Source organism: Onychostoma macrolepis, chromosome 02 (assembly GCF_012432095.1).
Source record: "Onychostoma macrolepis isolate SWU-2019 chromosome 02, ASM1243209v1, whole genome shotgun sequence".
NCBI classification, from domain to species: Eukaryota; Metazoa; Chordata; class Actinopteri; order Cypriniformes; family Cyprinidae; genus Onychostoma; species Onychostoma macrolepis.
Genome location: NC_081156.1, coordinates 18,221,365 through 18,238,418, shown reverse-complemented (window position 1 = coordinate 18,238,418; position 17,054 = coordinate 18,221,365). Strand labels below are relative to the sequence as shown.

Here is a 17,054-nt window from a genome sequence, read left to right as displayed (position 1 = left end):
ATGACTGCCGGATTCGCAAGTATTTTCCAAGCAAATTAAGTGCACGTTTTTATCATGTGTAAAATTACTGATTAACATGGCGTTTAAAAGCAGCTCATTTTTTACACCAACAATATACTATAGGCGTACTACTTGCAGAACTCGGGTGATTTTTCAAACTTGATGTAGGCTAGCTATTGTTGTGGTAGGCCAGTTTTAAATCGCATATTTGGCACACTGCCTTTGTCTTGTCCTCACTCAATTTAAAGTGCTCCCACACAGGTCCTTGGCATTTTTGTCTTCTCTTCTAGATAAACCGAATCATGACATTCATGACGTTCACTCATGGGTGATACATTCAAGCACGAATGAGAACCGTTTCGTGGGGATGCCAGAGGTTCGAGGGGGGAAAAAAAGAATATTCGAATCTCAAAATTGAAAATCGAATGCCATCCCACCGAACGAATATTAGAGTAATTGAATATTCTGGTCCTGCCCTTATATTTTTGATGAAATCCGAGAGCTTTCTGACGCTGCATAGACATCAATGCAACTGACACGTTCAAGACCCAGAAAGGTAGTAAGGACATTGTTAAAATAGTCCATGTGACATCAGTGGTTCAACCGTAATGTTATGAGGCTACGAGAATACTTTTTTTTTGCGTTGTGGTACTGTCATGAATGAAGACTGACACGGAAGAGAAGAAATTGTTGAATAAAGTCATTATTTTTGTTTTCTTTGCACACAAAAAGTATTCTCATAGCTTCATAAAGCATTTGATTAAAATCATCAAAAATATCTTACATTTGTGTTCTGAAGATGAACGAAGGTCTTATGGGTTTGGAATGACATGAGGGTGAGTAATTAATGACAGAATTTTAATTTTTAGGTGAACTATCCTTTTAACATATTGTGCAGGGTTGCTTCTCAGGTACATTCATCTTATTTAAATTTTTCACATATTTTAACTGGACATTACATTAGACATAAATATTAATTAAGAATATGTCATTGTAAATGCTACACTACAAAAATCAATTACAACTTCAAATATTTAGCAATGCCTTAAAACCACCTGCAACACTGCAGCATTGTGGTGGTGACTTTTGCTAAAATACCAGCAACATCTTTTCCAGAAAATGTCAAATATAGCTTTTATGTTAAATGTCTTATGTTACTGACCCCAAGTCACTTTGCTTGTTAAATTTTATGACATAACTGTAGGATTGGGTTAGGATTTAGTTTTTAATAGGGCTGGTCTTAGGAAAGATGCCTTTTAATCAGCACCAAATGTCAAACGGTTTTCCTTGTGGTACTATGAAAGGTCCTGTTATTTGGATTAGAAAAACTCTCCTCATGGACGGCAGATTTCTCTTTGAATTTTCCAAAGTACCATGACTAATGTGTTTTTATACATCTCGCTCACTTTCAGATCATAACTCTTTCACTAAGCATCTGGAATTCTGTTTGAAAGTGAGATCAGAGCCTCATATCTATTCACTTATTCATGTCAACAGAGGCAGTAGCCCATAGCCACAGTGAGCCTCTTTTCCTTCAGCACTGACTGATTGGACAGAGGAGAGCGAGGGTAGATCAAGAGTGTTGGGCTGAATTGTGTGTCTCCTGCACCCCCACCATAAAGAGGAGAGGGATTACCTCAAGGCTACAGAGATGAAAACCCGCTCTTGTGATACCCAGTGAGAGGAATAAAAAAAAACACAGCTATGACGTCAACATTATGCCAGTCAAGATGCAGGCTTTTAAATGGAATGAGGAAATTTGGAGTGATTTTTATCAGCATGTGACCCCACTAAAGGGCACTGGCATGCATTACCACTTCAGTGGCATTCACAAGACAGTTTACTCTGATGTGACATGTCTATGTGGAACAGGATGTTGAACAAAGAAAAAAGTTTGGTTATCCATTGGTTACCCAACATTAACTAGTAGTCTGGAGCCAAAAAGGAAAGAAAAAAACTTGGTTCTTGTGAATTGTGCTTAATATAACCAGGAATGTGACTTAAAGTAAATGGGGTCGTTTCTGTTTTCTGAGTCTCATAGGAATCCGTCTAGCCACAGTTTTTTTTTTTTTTTGTTTTTTTTTAGGAAGGAAAAAGACTGTTCAAACGTCTGTTGTCACTGACTTTTAGATGACAACAACTGTAATGTACACGGTTCCTGCTTTATACCAGTTTAATTGTAACTTGGGGGAAGTGTATATAATTTAATTTTATTTTAATTTTTAGCTATGACATTTGTCAGTGGTGTTACTGAATAACAAATTCTACAATTATTAATTTTGACCTTGAATTATACAGTGCTTTGTGAAAGTATTAATACCCCTTCATTTTTTTTCCCCTTCACGTTTTAAGTTGTTGCCTTATGTTAAACTGCTTTAAATTACTTTTTTTCCCACATCAATCTACACTCCATACACCATAATGGTAAAGCAAAAAACAGGTTTTTAACATCTTTGCAAATTTAATAAAAATAAAAAAGCTTAAATGATTTGATTGCATAAGTACTCATACCCTTATCTGGAACAGTTGAAATTTAACTCAGGAGCATTCATATTGCTTGTAGATGTTACTACACTTCGAATGAAGTTAACCTGTGGCAAATTCAATTGAATGGGTACGATTGAGGTTTAACAGCTAATAATGCATATCAGAGCAAAAATCAACCCCTGGGGTCAAAAGAACTGCCTGTAGAGCTCAGAAACAGGTTTGCGTCAAGCCACAGATCTGGAGAAGTGTTGAGAAAAAAAATCTGCTTCATTGAAGGGTCACAGAAGCATGTAGTCTCTGTTACCCTTAATGGAAGAAGTTTGAAACAAACCAGGACTCTTCCTAGAGCTGGCCTCCTGGCCAAACTGAGCAACTGATGGAGAAGGGCTTTGGTTAGACTGGTGACCAGTAACCTGATGGTCACTCTAGTTGAGCTCCATGATCATATGTGGAGATAGGAGAAACCTACAGAAATACAAACATTGCTGCAACACTTCACCGATCTGGGCTTTATGGCGGTGTGGCAGGACTCAATTTTCTCTTCAATGAAGACGCATGAAAACACACTTGGAATTTACAAAAAAGCACTTAAAGGACCCTCAGACTGTGCGAAACAAGATTCTCTGGTCTGATGAACCTCAATTCTAAGCATCATGTTTGAAGGAAACCAGCTCTGCTCATCACCTGCAGAGAACCATCCCAAAAGTAAAATGTGCTGGTTTCAGCCTCATGCTGTGGGACTGTTTTTCAGCGGCAGGGACTGAGGGACTCATCAGAGTGGAAGAAAAGCTCAGTGCACCAAAATATTGAGATAGCCTTAATGAAAACCTAGTCCAGAGCATTCAGAACCTCAGACAGGGCAGAAGGTTCACCTTCCAACAGGACAATGACCCTAAGCACACAGCAAGAGTCAATTATAGACAACTCTGTGAATGTCCTTGAGTGGTCCAGCCACAGCCTGAGCTTGATCAAATCAATTATTTCTGGAGAAACCTGAAAATATGCATCATAACTAGAGAGGAGAAGAGAAGAATGGCAGATAATTGCCAAATGCTGATGAGCAAAGATTGTCACATCAAACCAAAAAAGCGAAATATTTAGTTAAGGGTATGAATACTTATGCATTGGAATCATTTACGTTTTCTTATTTTTAATAAATTTGCAAAGATGTTAAAAACCTGTTTTTTGCTTTACCATTATGGTGTATGGAGTGTAGATTGATGTGGGAAAAAAGTAATTTAAAGCAGTTTAATATAAGGCAGCAACATTACAAAACGTGAAAAAAATGAAGGGGTATTAATACTTTCGTAAGGCACTGTAAGCGAAAGGGAATACTTTAATCGATATTGCATGGTAGGTTTAACGTGGGAAATTTCAGTTTTAAAACATTTTCAGATGGAAATGTCACTGCAATTATAAAATGACACCAATACAATTATTTGTTATTAGTGTTGACAGTGTGTTTTTCTATAGGATTTGGTCCATTTTTCTGAGCTTATGAAAATTGAAGGTACCACTTATGGAATATGTGCTTAGAAAAGCAAGTTCTCTGTACTCGGGGCACCTGTACTTGACGGGCTCTTGGTGCCGCCCGCTGTCCGGACCTCACACTGTAAACAGGAAGTGCTGAACGTGGTTGCTCCAGACCAGTGATTGTTACTTTAGCAGGTGTTCTATTCTCAGTGGAGAGAGAAATACGAGAGGCGGAAAAACAGAGATGCGTTTGTAGAGGCTAAAAGCAGATGGTGTTGGTCTCCACAGAATCAGAGGAGGACATGCTCTGTTAAACTCCAGTCTCTCTGTGCTCTCTGACTGCTTCTGCCTCAGCTCTCTCTCACAGATACACGCAACACCCTAAAAACATGAAGATCCAGTATCTGATGCCATGTTTTAAAGTGTCATAGCTTTCAAGAACGATGAACTGCTTGGAGATACAGAGGGAATCTGCTTTAAGGTCATCATATCTTGAACACACTGAATGGCTTGTACAGCTTCTCCTAGAAAGATATGGTTTTCTGCCATCACATGATGAATTAACAAAATAGAAAAAGATCATCCTTTTGTCACCAGAGCCTCCTCCTAATAAGGAGCTAAGCTATATATTTGACGTAAGCAGAGCCAAGCTTCAGCTCTTCAAATAGAAAATGAAAACTGCAGACTCCCTCTGGTGGACAAAGTGTCAAAATTCTAGCACATTTGTAATAAAAAGGTGCATTTAGGTTTAACTATAATTTGAATAATATTCTGCTAATCTTAATATTTTGTTTGAGAAGGACAAATGCATGAACTGATAAAAGCCTTTTGCTTCTAATTTGAATTGTGATGTGCATAACCTGTGACTGTTCTGTCCACAGAGGGCTGGTTCTCAGTGACTCCTGAGAAGATAGCAGAGCACATCGCTCTGAGAGTGCAGGACAGCTTCAGCACAGAGCTCATTATCGATGCCTTCTGTGGTGTGGGTGGCAATGCCATTCAGTTTGCCCTCACTGGTAAAAGAGGTACAGTTGCATTTCATATTGCCATGTCAACACAGTCCTACCATGCATGCTCTCCATTGTCTTGAGAAACCATCTGAAATTTTATTTTATTTCATTTTATTTGTAATTAATCGATCTATTTTAGCATTTGAGATTGACCATATTTGTTGTTTAAAAATCCATGTTGCTATGTTAAAAAAAAACATAGCATATATATATATATATATATATATATATATATATATATATATATATATATATATATATATATATATATAATTTTTTTTTTTTTTCATACATTCTATGTTAAAATGCATTTTTCAAACCGCAAATAGAATTTTTCTCATTTATAAATTCATTTAGATATTTTTGGATTGTTTTTGTAATTCATAATATTTATGAATATTCACAATGCATATATCTTTATGAAAAGTCTCTTATGCTTACAAGGCTCAATTTATTTGATCAAATATACAGTAAAAAGGGATATTATGAGATATTACAATTTAAAATGAATGTTTTCTATTTTTACATATTTTAAAATGTAATTTATTCTTTTGATGGCAAAGCTGAATTTTCAGCAGCTATTACAGTCTTCAGTGTCACATGATTCTTCAGAAATCATTCTAATATGTTGAAAACAATTGCGCTGCTTAATAATTTTGCTGAATAGAAAGTTAAAAGCATTTATTTAAATTATATATGTTTTTGTAACACTATAAATGTATTTTACTGTCACTTTTGATCAGTTTAATGGGTCCTTGCTAAATAAAAGTATTAATTTTTTTTTTTTAAAAAATCTTACTAACCCCAAATATTTGAACAGTTGTGTATATTTACTCGCATGTATTCAAGGTGTAAAGTAAATATGTTAGTACTTGATCGTTATACCATATGAGAATCTTAACGTCAATAAATAAAACGTTTCCTGAAAATTGTATAAAAAAATGTTCAAAACCAACATGAACACAAAAAGAACAATACTGAACTTACTAGGTTTTTATTCGTTTTTCTTTATCGTGGCCATTCTTGTTTGTCATTGACCCTTTTGTAAGTGAAGCTGTTTTTCTCCTCCTGACATCCAGTGATTGCCATCGATATTGACCCTGTACGGCTGGCTCTGGCACAGCACAATGCAGAAGTGTACAGTGTGGCGCACCAGATAGAGTTTGTGCAGGGAGACTTCCTGCAGTTGGCTCCGCGCCTGCGAGGAGACATGGTTTTCCTCAGTCCCCCGTGGGGAGGACCAGAGTACCTCAGTGCTGACGTCTTCAACATCAAGACCATGATGACTCTTGATGGATATCCTTTCAGTCTTACACCCTGTACTTTTATTCCAGGCAGTGCCTCTTTCTTTTCAAATAAGGTTTTCATTAGATTTGTCCTTTTCCACATCACTCCTCTTTGTGAAAGTTATGATATACTATCTAATGTATGTGGTCAATATGCTTCAAACGGCCTACTCCAACTTCCTTAACTATCTGTACATTTGAAATTTTCAGGTTGTCAAAAATGATTTCAGACAATATTGTCTATTTTCTTCCTCGAAATGCAGACATGGAACAGGTAACACTGAAGTATACTTGCAATAGTTCCACTTTAGCACAATCAAATAAGTATACTTTAGCTGGACTTCAGCACTACTTTTGCACAATTAAACTGTTAAGTACAAAATTGTTTGCTCCAATTTAGAAGACTTTAAGTATACTAGTTTAGTATACCAAAAGTACAACTGCAGGGTATTTTTATTAAGCACGTAAATATGTAAATGTTTTTCAAATAAATTGTAGGTTTTTTTTTTTTTTCACTAGGCCATGTACACTAGTGTGTGGATGATTAAGTGTTAGCATACATGGGCATACAAAGGCATCACACTCTATTTTTAACTGGACAGGGCCTAGATAAAGTCATCCGGTTTAATATTAGTACTTAATATCTAATTTCAGTTATTATTTATTGTGTCATATGTGTCAGGCAACACAAGATAAACTTAGTGCCAAAGTCCATTCGCTGAAATCTTATTCTTATTCAGTCAGAAATTGAGTTATTTTCACAGAATGTACATTTGGGTCTAGTTTAGTGCATCTGATGTCTGTCAATTGCAGCTGAATAATGGTTCTTGAATTCTCTGAAAGGTCTTGTTGTCTGGTGCAGTGTGGTTGCACCTTTTGAAACCACACTACTTTCCGGAGCATTCTGTGTTTGACTCTAGCAAATTTCTTCACTAATATCTAAAGTAAATACATCATTACCTTTTGCCCATAACTGTTTGTATGGTTAAATACTGTGTATTAGTGTGACTTTCTTGTGATTTGAATTCAACAACAATTTCCCTAAACCAAGATAGGCTACTGTGTTTATATTATACTGACATGTTGATATTGGCAACTAATGACCACGTTGTCTGTGATGGTATCTCACACCTGCTTTGCCTCTTTTTTTTCTTTTTTTTTCTTCTTTTCTTCTTCCTCTTTCTGTCTTTCACTCTGTGTAGATCGCGTCGCTCGCCGGCCCAGGTGGGAAGGTGGAAGTGGAGCAGAACTTTCTGAACAACAAACTGAAAACAATTACTGCATACTTTGGTGACTTAATTAAGTCAAAAACATAAAACCTTTTATTTTGACCTTTGACAGTCATTTATTTTAGCTGTACTTATAGCACTTATTGTACTTGTACACAGTATCTGTCATTTACTGTTTTGTAAAGCCATTAATAATGAATTTTACATAACGTACATTTTATGTAATTTTGTGATGCTGCTAGTATAATGTTTATTTTAACTTGGATCTGTTTTTTTCCAGCATTGATATTTACCTATTAAAGTTGATTTGAAGAAACAAAGGAAGTTTTAAAATTCTAAAATATCAGTCTGTCTGTCTATATCACAATGATGTATAATATTTGAATTTATTATATTTTTAAATATTTTAATATTGATTACTCGTTTATATACATGAATTTCTAACTATTTAAACGTATATTAAATTTGTCACAGCCGTGAATGGATTGAAAGCGTATGTGTGCCTGGCTACCACATCATGTGAAATTATACCGATATACTTTTTCCCCAAATACTACACATAGTTGACACTTGACAAGCGTAATGGCACTGTGGTTTTATGCAAACAAATAAAACAGAACTCTAACCAACATGGTAAATATTGTACCAGGAAGTTGAAAGAGCAGTAAAAGCAGCAGGCGTCCAGTCTCAGGTTCCTCATTCTGTGTTTGTGTGTGTCGCGTCAATGAGAGTAACAGCGCGCGCACTCGACGCTTATTTCGCTCAGAAACTTTCCTTTTAAATGAGAGTTAACCACTTTTTCTGACATTTTGACAGGTAGGTAGACTTATTTAGACTTCTTATCTGTTTTAAATTCCTCCTTACAAATTGTAAGTTGTAATGGTGTTACGGTATGCTAAATATGTGTAATGTAACGTTTTACCTGCATATGTATCAATATCACGTTTTTCTCCGTATATTTGCCTTTCTTTTTTTATGTAGACATGTTTAAATTTTGATTCAACGCTATGTAAATATGTTTTGATGGAAACTCCCAGCTGCCAAAATAGAAAAAGCCGGTTAGCCTTGAATCACGGTGCCTTTTACACTGGCTGTAAAATCTGAATAATTATTAACTCACGAATTTTACATGATCACTTTAATTTCTCAGAGTGAGTTTTAGAAAGATTGCGCACAACATTACAAATCCCAACGTTTCCCATTGGAAAAAGAAATCACTTAAGAGATGTCCTCAATATCGCAATCGTCTTTCCTCAAAAGCAAAAAGTCTCTGATTTGTCTCTAAAGAAAAAGACTTTAGTAGGCTAATAGTCTCCTATAGAGTTTCAGACAGGATTTCCAAAATGTCTCAAACTGTGCTCAGATTTTATAAGATAGGCTATGTGTCAGAGATTTGAACATTTCTCATTAAATACATCTAAGTTATGTCTTATTTAATCTATTTTTAGGCTGTCTCTATTAAGGAATGTTAGGAAAAACATCTCCTAAAACATCAGCAATAAAGTTGATAGTAAAATTAAACATTGTTGAGAAATATATGTTGTCACCATTAGATATAGCGTTAAAATTAGTTAGGACAACTCTGTAAAATGGAAAATAAATGCAATATTTGAAAGAAAAACAGTTTGGGTCTTGTATGAAAATAACATGTAAATACATCAACTTTACATAAAGGTCAGCGGTCTTCTCACGGCATGCTTAGATGCTGAGTTTTTATACCATGACTCTTGACCCGAGTTTTTGCTGAGACGCCCTTTTCAATATTTTGTTCTCAGAATTAGGCCTATTCACTTTCTGTCCTTCCAGCCTCAAATTTCTGTATCTGCAGGCTACAAAAACCAGAGTTAAATAGCCTAGATTAGGTTTCATCATTCAACAAGATGATCTCAAGGCACATATAGCATTCACATATAAACAGACTAGAGACTGAAACTCAGAAGTAGTTGAGAGGTCTTTTGTGTCTCTGTCTTTCCTGTCTTACTGAACACCCTAGAGACGCTGGTCAGAGGAGGAAGTGTGCAGCCTCAGTGGCCTGCTTGCTCTCGCATTAATCTAGCATTATAGCCTTGTTACTAGTTTCCTGCTGACATCTAAAAATACTGCCACATCAGTAGAGTCCAGGATGGCCACATACACGATTTCAGCCTAGTGTTGTTTAGCCATTTCACCGACTTTAATAACATTTCAACTTTAGGACAATGGAGGGCACATTTTACCACTGTTTCTTCCTTATTACTTCTGACATCACAAGGATTGTAGGCTAAATATAACCAGAACAATGTCTGTTGCTTTGGGAGATATAGAATTTTCTATTATGTAATTATTTGAGATACTTTATCCAGGTACTCAGATTTATTCATGGCTAGGAAATTTTTTTTTTTTTTTGTGGCTACTTTGGGAACTGACTACTTTGGTCAAAAGGCAACAGTGTTAAACATTTCCTGAAATACCAAAGGATGCGGAAAGAATTGGCAAACAATCTTGTCAGAATTTCCCAGGGGAGGGCAATACTAGGTTAAAAAATCTGGTAGCACTTTATTTTAAGGTCTATTAACTATTTGCTTATTAGCATGCATATTACTAGAATATTAGTCATTTATTAGTAGTAATTAAGCACATATTAATGCCTTATTCTATAAGACCTTATTCTACATCCCTAATCCTACCCAATACCTAAACTTAACAACTACCGCACTAACTATTAATAAGCAGCAAATTAGGAATTTATTGAGGGAAAAGTCATAGTTGATAGTTAATAAGTGTTCCCTATTCTAAACAAGTTTAGGGTTTATTTTAGAACTTCACTTTGTCATCTGTCACTCTGTCTATTTTTATATCTGTTTTTAATTGTCGTTTGAATTCTAACCTTGCAAAAAGGAAATGAAGTAATTCAGCATTTGCTACTCATTGATATAAAGTTCATTGCCCAAGAGATTTATGGTACATGCATTTCCTCCTCATAGTCCTGTTGTTGTTGCTTTGGTAAAGCTGACATCCAGCATTTATGACCCCGACTACAATGAACCTGATTTTAAGAGAAAATGATTACTTCTCCCCAATACTCAGCTATAAGAGTAAGCAAAGGACATATTTTCAGCAGGGGAATTCCTTGGTTTCTTCCCTATGAAACTCTAATCTTAAATAGTTCTACGCCATCTTGGCAGATGTTTTATATTTAACAGGGCATTGATGTGTTCACCTGACCTTCCAGTGGGTTTTCCAAGCTGAGAGTGTTCCTTATACCATATTGAGAGGGTGTGTTATTATTTTGAGGACATATTGTTATTCATATGATGCCTCCTAAAATGTACTGGCAATCTTATACCGAGTGACTCGATGCTTCTTCTCAGCTGACCTACTTGGATAAGCACACGTAAAAAAGAGTTCTTTAAGACTCGGGTGGTCATTAGGTTCCAGGAATTGTAATGCGTTTTTTGTTGACTTTCATTTTAGTTTAAAGACTAAAACTAGCTTTTAATTGTTTTTAACAGTTCAATTTAATGTTTGACATGAAACTGTATTTAAAATATAAATATTTGAATTAAATAATTTGTGGTGTTGTATCTGCCATGTAAAAGCAATATCATTGATATCCGTGTTCAGGGAAAGAGGATATGGGTCTGGAATATTCTCTGCATCATTTGTATCAATTTTAGTTATCTATACTGAAGCAGTGACATGTATAGTTATATAAGTCTTATTGCATAGGTATTAGGGCTGGGCGGTATATCGAGTTTGTACGATATATCGATACATATTTTTTATAAGTGATACGTTATGAAGCAATACCGATAGTAGTTTGATACGAGCGCATCTGAAAAATAAATATCTAGGGAGGACACAGACTGAACTGCTGCGGAGAAAGTGCATAATACAATTTGTTCTAAACATGCGACAAGCTTTATATGAAGGGCTTTAAAAAAAAACTCGAAAGATATAGTGCCTATAGTTTATAGTTTGGGATTAAAGCGGCTCTGACAGAAAGGCTGCGTGTGAGGCAGACAGAGATGCTACTCGCGCTGTTTAGTGTGTTTGAGATGCACTGTTTTCCTTTATGCATAACTTACATTTCACAGGTATATTCTCCATCTGTAACTGTTAAAAAGCCATGGAAATATTTCCATTTTGCTGTCAGAAGTGCATGAGTTTTTGCTTTGCGATTCTCCTCTAAACTTCACAGACTTCATTTAGACTTCATGCGCGCCAAACAGACAAAGCGCAATGACACTGACTAAAATATATAAGGCCTACATTTTGCTGAAATATTTGTAGTTGGACAATATATGTGACATATGTAGAATTTTAAACACTACAAGTAAGCTAAGTGTATTTGTATGATAGCACTAACTGTAAAGTGTAATGGGGTAATCAAAATAGCCTTTTTACTCAATTAGTCTGTGCTTTTTTTATTATTTAAATTTTTAGTTTAGTACATTTTACTTCTGCTTTAAAAGCATTTTTTGTTTTTAGATTGCAATGTTAGAATGTAATGTGATTTTAACCCTTTTTGCACATAATATATGCCTACATGCTTACATTCACTTTATTTGTTTAATCCAAATACAAAATACCGAGATATATACCGTATACCACAAATCAGCCCAAAAATACCGAGATATGATTTTCGCCCAGCCCTAATAGGTATTATTATGTAATGCACTGTATATTTAGATCTAGAATAGTGTCACAGAATATTTCATGATTGTGGTTTGTTTCGATTTAATTCCAATTTCTGTTCATATTTCAGTAAACGACAAATTAATCTTTTTCTTGCAGGAATCATGGGTTGTAAAAAATCCAAGTTGGATGGTGACCAAAATGGAGGTGTGCTTGAAGGGAACAAACACCAGCCAGTACGTACTGACCAAACTGTATATGTGAGAGATCCAACCTCCTATAAGCCTCATATAGTAAGTAGTGATTAGTGATGGGGGGAAATGTTAAGATATAACTTTGCTGTTTTAACTTAGACTCTAAAGAGAAGGGCTTTTAATACTTTAAAAAACATTTCCATGATTATATCATGAATATGAAAGTTGTATTTCACAGAATAATCAGGCTGCCGGCCTTCTGCCTGGTCAGGTGTTCCAAAAAATGGAAGGTAGGTCTGATGAGCTTTATTCCACATTCTGATGTTTTTTTAGCTTTGAACTTTTTTGTACAATTGATTTTATTTCTTTTTTATCTACAGAAAAGGAAAAAATAGCCATTGCTTTGTATCCATATGACGCCATTCATGCTGACGATCTGGGCTTTAAAAAAGGAGAGAAGTTAAAGATTCTTGAAGAGTAAGTAAATATCATCATTTTAATATTTTTCTTTGCCTGTTATCATGTTGTTGTTGCTCTATGTGAAGTGTGATATATTTTTTTCCCAGGCATGGAGAATGGTGGAAGGCAAAGTCTTTGACCACAAGAAAGGAAGGATTCATTCCTTCAAACTATGTTGCCGAAGCAGACACTATAGAGACAGAAGAGTGAGTGCTGCTCAATATGATGAATTACTAAACAAGTGTAACTATATATATATATATATATATATATATATATATATATATATACATATATGAGCACTTTATCTTTTTTCATCTTGGTATATTTTGATTTACCATGCACACAATTTAGATGGTTCTTCAAAGATATCACACGGAAGGATGCAGAGAGACAGCTGTTGGCGCCTGCTAACAAACCTGGGTCTTACCTCATTCGGGAAAGTGAAACCTCAAAAGGTGCACTCTGTTTACTGTCTACTTGTGTTTTTTGTGGTAATATAACTTTGTGGTGTAACATATTCTGCTTTGTTGTGAACAGGAAGTTATTCACTATCAATCAGGGATGTGGATGCTCAGGGGTTGGATGTTGTTAAACATTATAAAATCAGATCTCTGGATAATGGTGGCTACTACATCTCTCCAAAAATCACATTCAATGACATCAACAGCATGATAAAACATTATCACAGTAAGTTCTAAGGATGGCAAAAAATAAATGATACTATATTGTATAGCTGCATAAATAAAATATATGCTTTAATGTTAAATATGTTTAATTTATTTATAAATGTATAAATAAATATGAATACATTTATAAAGGTATTGTCATATGATTTATATTATATTTGTATTATATATTACATATTAATTTATGCGTGTTTACGTATGGTTTGCTAAAATAAGAAGGATGTGCATCATTTTGTCACAGAACAACCAGACGGATTGTGTCGAAAACTAGAGAAACAATGTGAGAAGCCAAAAGCACAGAAGCCTTGGGACAAAGATGCGTGGGAAATCTCTAAAGAATCCATAAAGATGGTGAAGAAGCTCGGAGCAGGGCAGTTTGGAGAGGTGTGGATGGGTAAGTAAACGAAATGAAACCCTTCAGCTTGACAATGATCTAAAAAAGATCTGGAATTTGCCTGAAGTCACAAACATACATTTAGCCATGAAGTGTTTCCTTCATCAGAAGTCCATTACATGTTCAGCTTTGCTAAACTGCGGAAAAGTGTTGCTCTCTTCTTTATGGTCTTGTTATTCAAATTCTCTCCGTCTCTAAGATCCCCCAAGCGCTTGATCAAAAAAACCCAGCGTTTTATGTGCTCTTCAGTGGGCTTAGAAGTGACATCCTTCAGTGTTTGTATCGATTAATCGACCTCCTTTGAACATGTGTAGGCTTATTGTTACTATCTAATTCTTTGAGCCATAAAAGCTTTTGACAAGTCACATTCAAATCTCGAGTCTTCCTGCTGTGGCTTCTGGCTGGCATGAATGGCTCCCTTATAGCTCAGACTGATAGTACACAGAGACCCGGCACAAACGAGACTCTTATCAGTCAGATCTGAGGAGGAAACTGCTATGCAACTGACGCAGGATTTGCATTTGGATTTCGTTATTATTCATGTGCCTCTTTCCCTTTCAGCCGACATGATGAATTGCAGGAAGCGGCCTTAGCAAATATACAAATGGCTCTCGGCCGCCCGTGGCCAAGATGTTTCCTTTTGCGCCCCGTGACCTTGTTGGCACAGCGTTGCCAGACCTTAAACACACTATAAGTCCGTACGATGACAGATACACTCAACGAAAAGACTTCCTTCTGTTTGGCGTGCCCCACTTTGTTACATCTCAGCAAAATGATTAGATTCCAACGGCTAACGGTACATTTGGGCATCACATATGCAGTAGTATGAAATCTGTCTGTAATTTTGAATGAACTGGGAAATGCCTTTTAAGTAGAACAAGGGATGAGCACATGCAAAACAGTTGTCAGTAACAGTCCTTCACATAAGTGGCACTGTGTCATCACTTCTGAGAAATGTAGTTTATGGACACCAGTGAGTTGCGTAAGATCCTTGGTGAGAAAATGTGAGGATTCGGAGGAGTCAGTTCCTATAAAATGTTTTTTAGGGCCAACTGACAGTTCCTATGTCTATACTGATAAATTCTCACTAGGTTTCGTGTTAGACTCAGCCTTTAGTTCGTTGTTTTGTGGCTGGACTGCAACTGTGGCATTGGAACAGGAAGATTATTGATAACCACAGAGAAGTGACACATTTTTAATTGTGGTTTCTTTTTGTTTGCAGCCTACTATAATAACAGCACAAAGGTGGCGGTGAAAACACTGAAGCCGGGCACAATGTCAGTGGAGGCTTTCCTAGAGGAGGCCAACCTGATGAAAACCTTACAGCACGACAGACTCGTGCGCCTCTATGCTGTCGTCACCAAAATTGAGCCCATCTACATCATCACTGAGTTCATGGCAAATGGTACAAAAAATACTGGTCACACTTTAGGTCCAATTCTTGCTATTAACAAACCATTAACTATGACTTTTGCCTCCTAATTTGCTGCTTATTAATAGTTATTAAGGTAGTTGTATGAGGTAGGATTAGGGATGTAGAATATGGTCATGCAGAATATGTGCTTTATAAACAGCCAATATGGTAATAATATGCATGCTAGTAAGCAACTAGTTAATATTGAGAATTGGTCCCTATACTAAAGTGTTACCGAAATACTCTTTCAATGATTAAAATGAGAGAACTATTACAGAGTTACAGTTCAAGAAAATTGTATTCTCAGCGACTTTTATATAACGGTTTGTTTCTTCTTCTACAGGAAGCTTATTGGATTTCTTGAAAAGTGCAGCTGGCTGCAAAGTACAGTTACCGAAGCTAATAGATTTTTCTGCACAGGTAAAAATATTGGTTCAAGACATGAATTAGCCTTCTTTTCTCATAGCCCTCCATTTCCGTATTTCTGGGGTAACTTTACGGGTTTTTGCATCATGAGGCTGACATCACTTTTTCCATTAGTTGAAGAAAAAGAGGAACAGATTCTTTTGTCTGTGCTTATTTAAAAACAAATAAAAAAACAGTCAGTCAGTCAGTCGTTTTCACAGGAATTAACAATCTTATTAGATTTACAAATCTAAGTGTAAGTTAGAATTTCTATATCATGTGATGTGACAACCATTATAATGCTGAGATAACAAATCAAAAATAAAACAAATGGCTGGTTAAAGCATTATAGATGTCATACAATATTTACAGTCATAACTAACTGCTTCAAAAGACAAAAACTAAATCTAAGGAAGAACATTTGTTTTCAGTGTGAGTCTTAAGGACTTTAAGATTCCCTAGAATCTGATTTCTGGTGAAACAGCAACAAATGGCAAAATTGCACATCCTGTTTTAGAGAGTGAAAGAGGATGCCAATGGGGAAGTGAGACACCATTATTTTCCCTTTGTTAAAGCAACTTTTACTCTGTTAAATTTAAGTGAGAAATGTGACTACACCCACTTCTGAAGTGGAAAAAACCCATGAACCTCTTATTTACAGTGATCTACACTACTAACTGCCTAATTTATGTACTCGTGCATATGTGTGTGCAAATGCACTACCGTACAAAACGTTGGGTTGTAATCAGTTGGGTTTTTAAATAAAAAATACAGTAAAATATTGTGAAATATTACAAATTCAAATAACTTTTTCTATTTTAATATATTTTAAAATGTAATTCCAGTGTTCAGTGTCACGTGATCAGATCTAATATGCTAATTCGGTGCTTCATTTCTTAATATTATCAATGTTGAAAACAGTTGTGCTGCTTAATATTTTTGTGAAAACTTTTTCAGGATTCTTTAATGAATAGAAAGTTCAAATGAGATCAATAATTTGACATATAAATCTTTTGTAACATTATAAACGTCAATTTAATGTGCCAATGTGTTCAATTGAAAAAATCTCTTAGTGCATGTTTGTTTATGTCAGTGATGCTGAGTTTGTGTGTGTCTCTGCAGATAGCTGAAGGTATGGCCTACATTGAGAAGAAGAACTATATCCACCGAGACCTGAGGGCAGCTAATGTGCTGGTTTCAGATAGCCTGTTGTGCAAAATAGCTGATTTTGGCCTGGCCAGAGTAATTGAGGATGACCAATACACTGCCAGAGAAGGTGAGTGTGTGTCATTTTCTACAGCATTACTATGTCAGACGCCTCTCCAGACCGTGCCTGTTAAGGCTGTTATGCATACTGATATTATGATAGTTTTCCTGCATCAGCAGACCTGACTGAT

The 17,054-nt window shown here is 35.8% G+C and overlaps 1 protein-coding gene across 6 annotated transcripts in view; it reads left to right on the top strand.

The window, feature by feature from the left end:
• LOC131530484 (tyrosine-protein kinase Lyn-like) overlaps nucleotides 1-17,054 on the top strand; it is a 32,677-nt gene that overhangs the window by 12,916 nt on the left and 2,707 nt on the right. For 3 of the 6 annotated variants that reach the window (XM_058760796.1, XM_058760785.1, XM_058760776.1), the window contains exons 10-23: nucleotides 4,842-4,985; nucleotides 6,050-6,268; nucleotides 6,454-6,530; nucleotides 7,459-7,546; nucleotides 12,262-12,395; nucleotides 12,535-12,586; nucleotides 12,677-12,773; nucleotides 12,863-12,961; nucleotides 13,110-13,213; nucleotides 13,296-13,445; nucleotides 13,686-13,838; nucleotides 15,061-15,243; nucleotides 15,596-15,672; nucleotides 16,780-16,933. In XM_058760796.1, the coding sequence (XP_058616779.1) occupies nucleotides 4,842-4,985; nucleotides 6,050-6,268; nucleotides 6,454-6,530; nucleotides 7,459-7,546; nucleotides 12,262-12,395; nucleotides 12,535-12,586; nucleotides 12,677-12,773; nucleotides 12,863-12,961; nucleotides 13,110-13,213; nucleotides 13,296-13,445; nucleotides 13,686-13,838; nucleotides 15,061-15,243; nucleotides 15,596-15,672; nucleotides 16,780-16,933 (1,731 nt within the window). Of the gene's footprint in view, nucleotides 1-4,841; nucleotides 4,986-6,049; nucleotides 6,269-6,453; nucleotides 6,531-7,458; nucleotides 7,547-7,578; nucleotides 8,302-12,261; nucleotides 12,396-12,534; nucleotides 12,587-12,676; nucleotides 12,774-12,862; nucleotides 12,962-13,109; nucleotides 13,214-13,295; nucleotides 13,446-13,685; nucleotides 13,839-15,060; nucleotides 15,244-15,595; nucleotides 15,673-16,779; nucleotides 16,934-17,054 lie in introns of those variants that run through there. The other 3 variants (XM_058760804.1, XM_058760821.1, XM_058760813.1) reach the window with 3 other exon arrangements.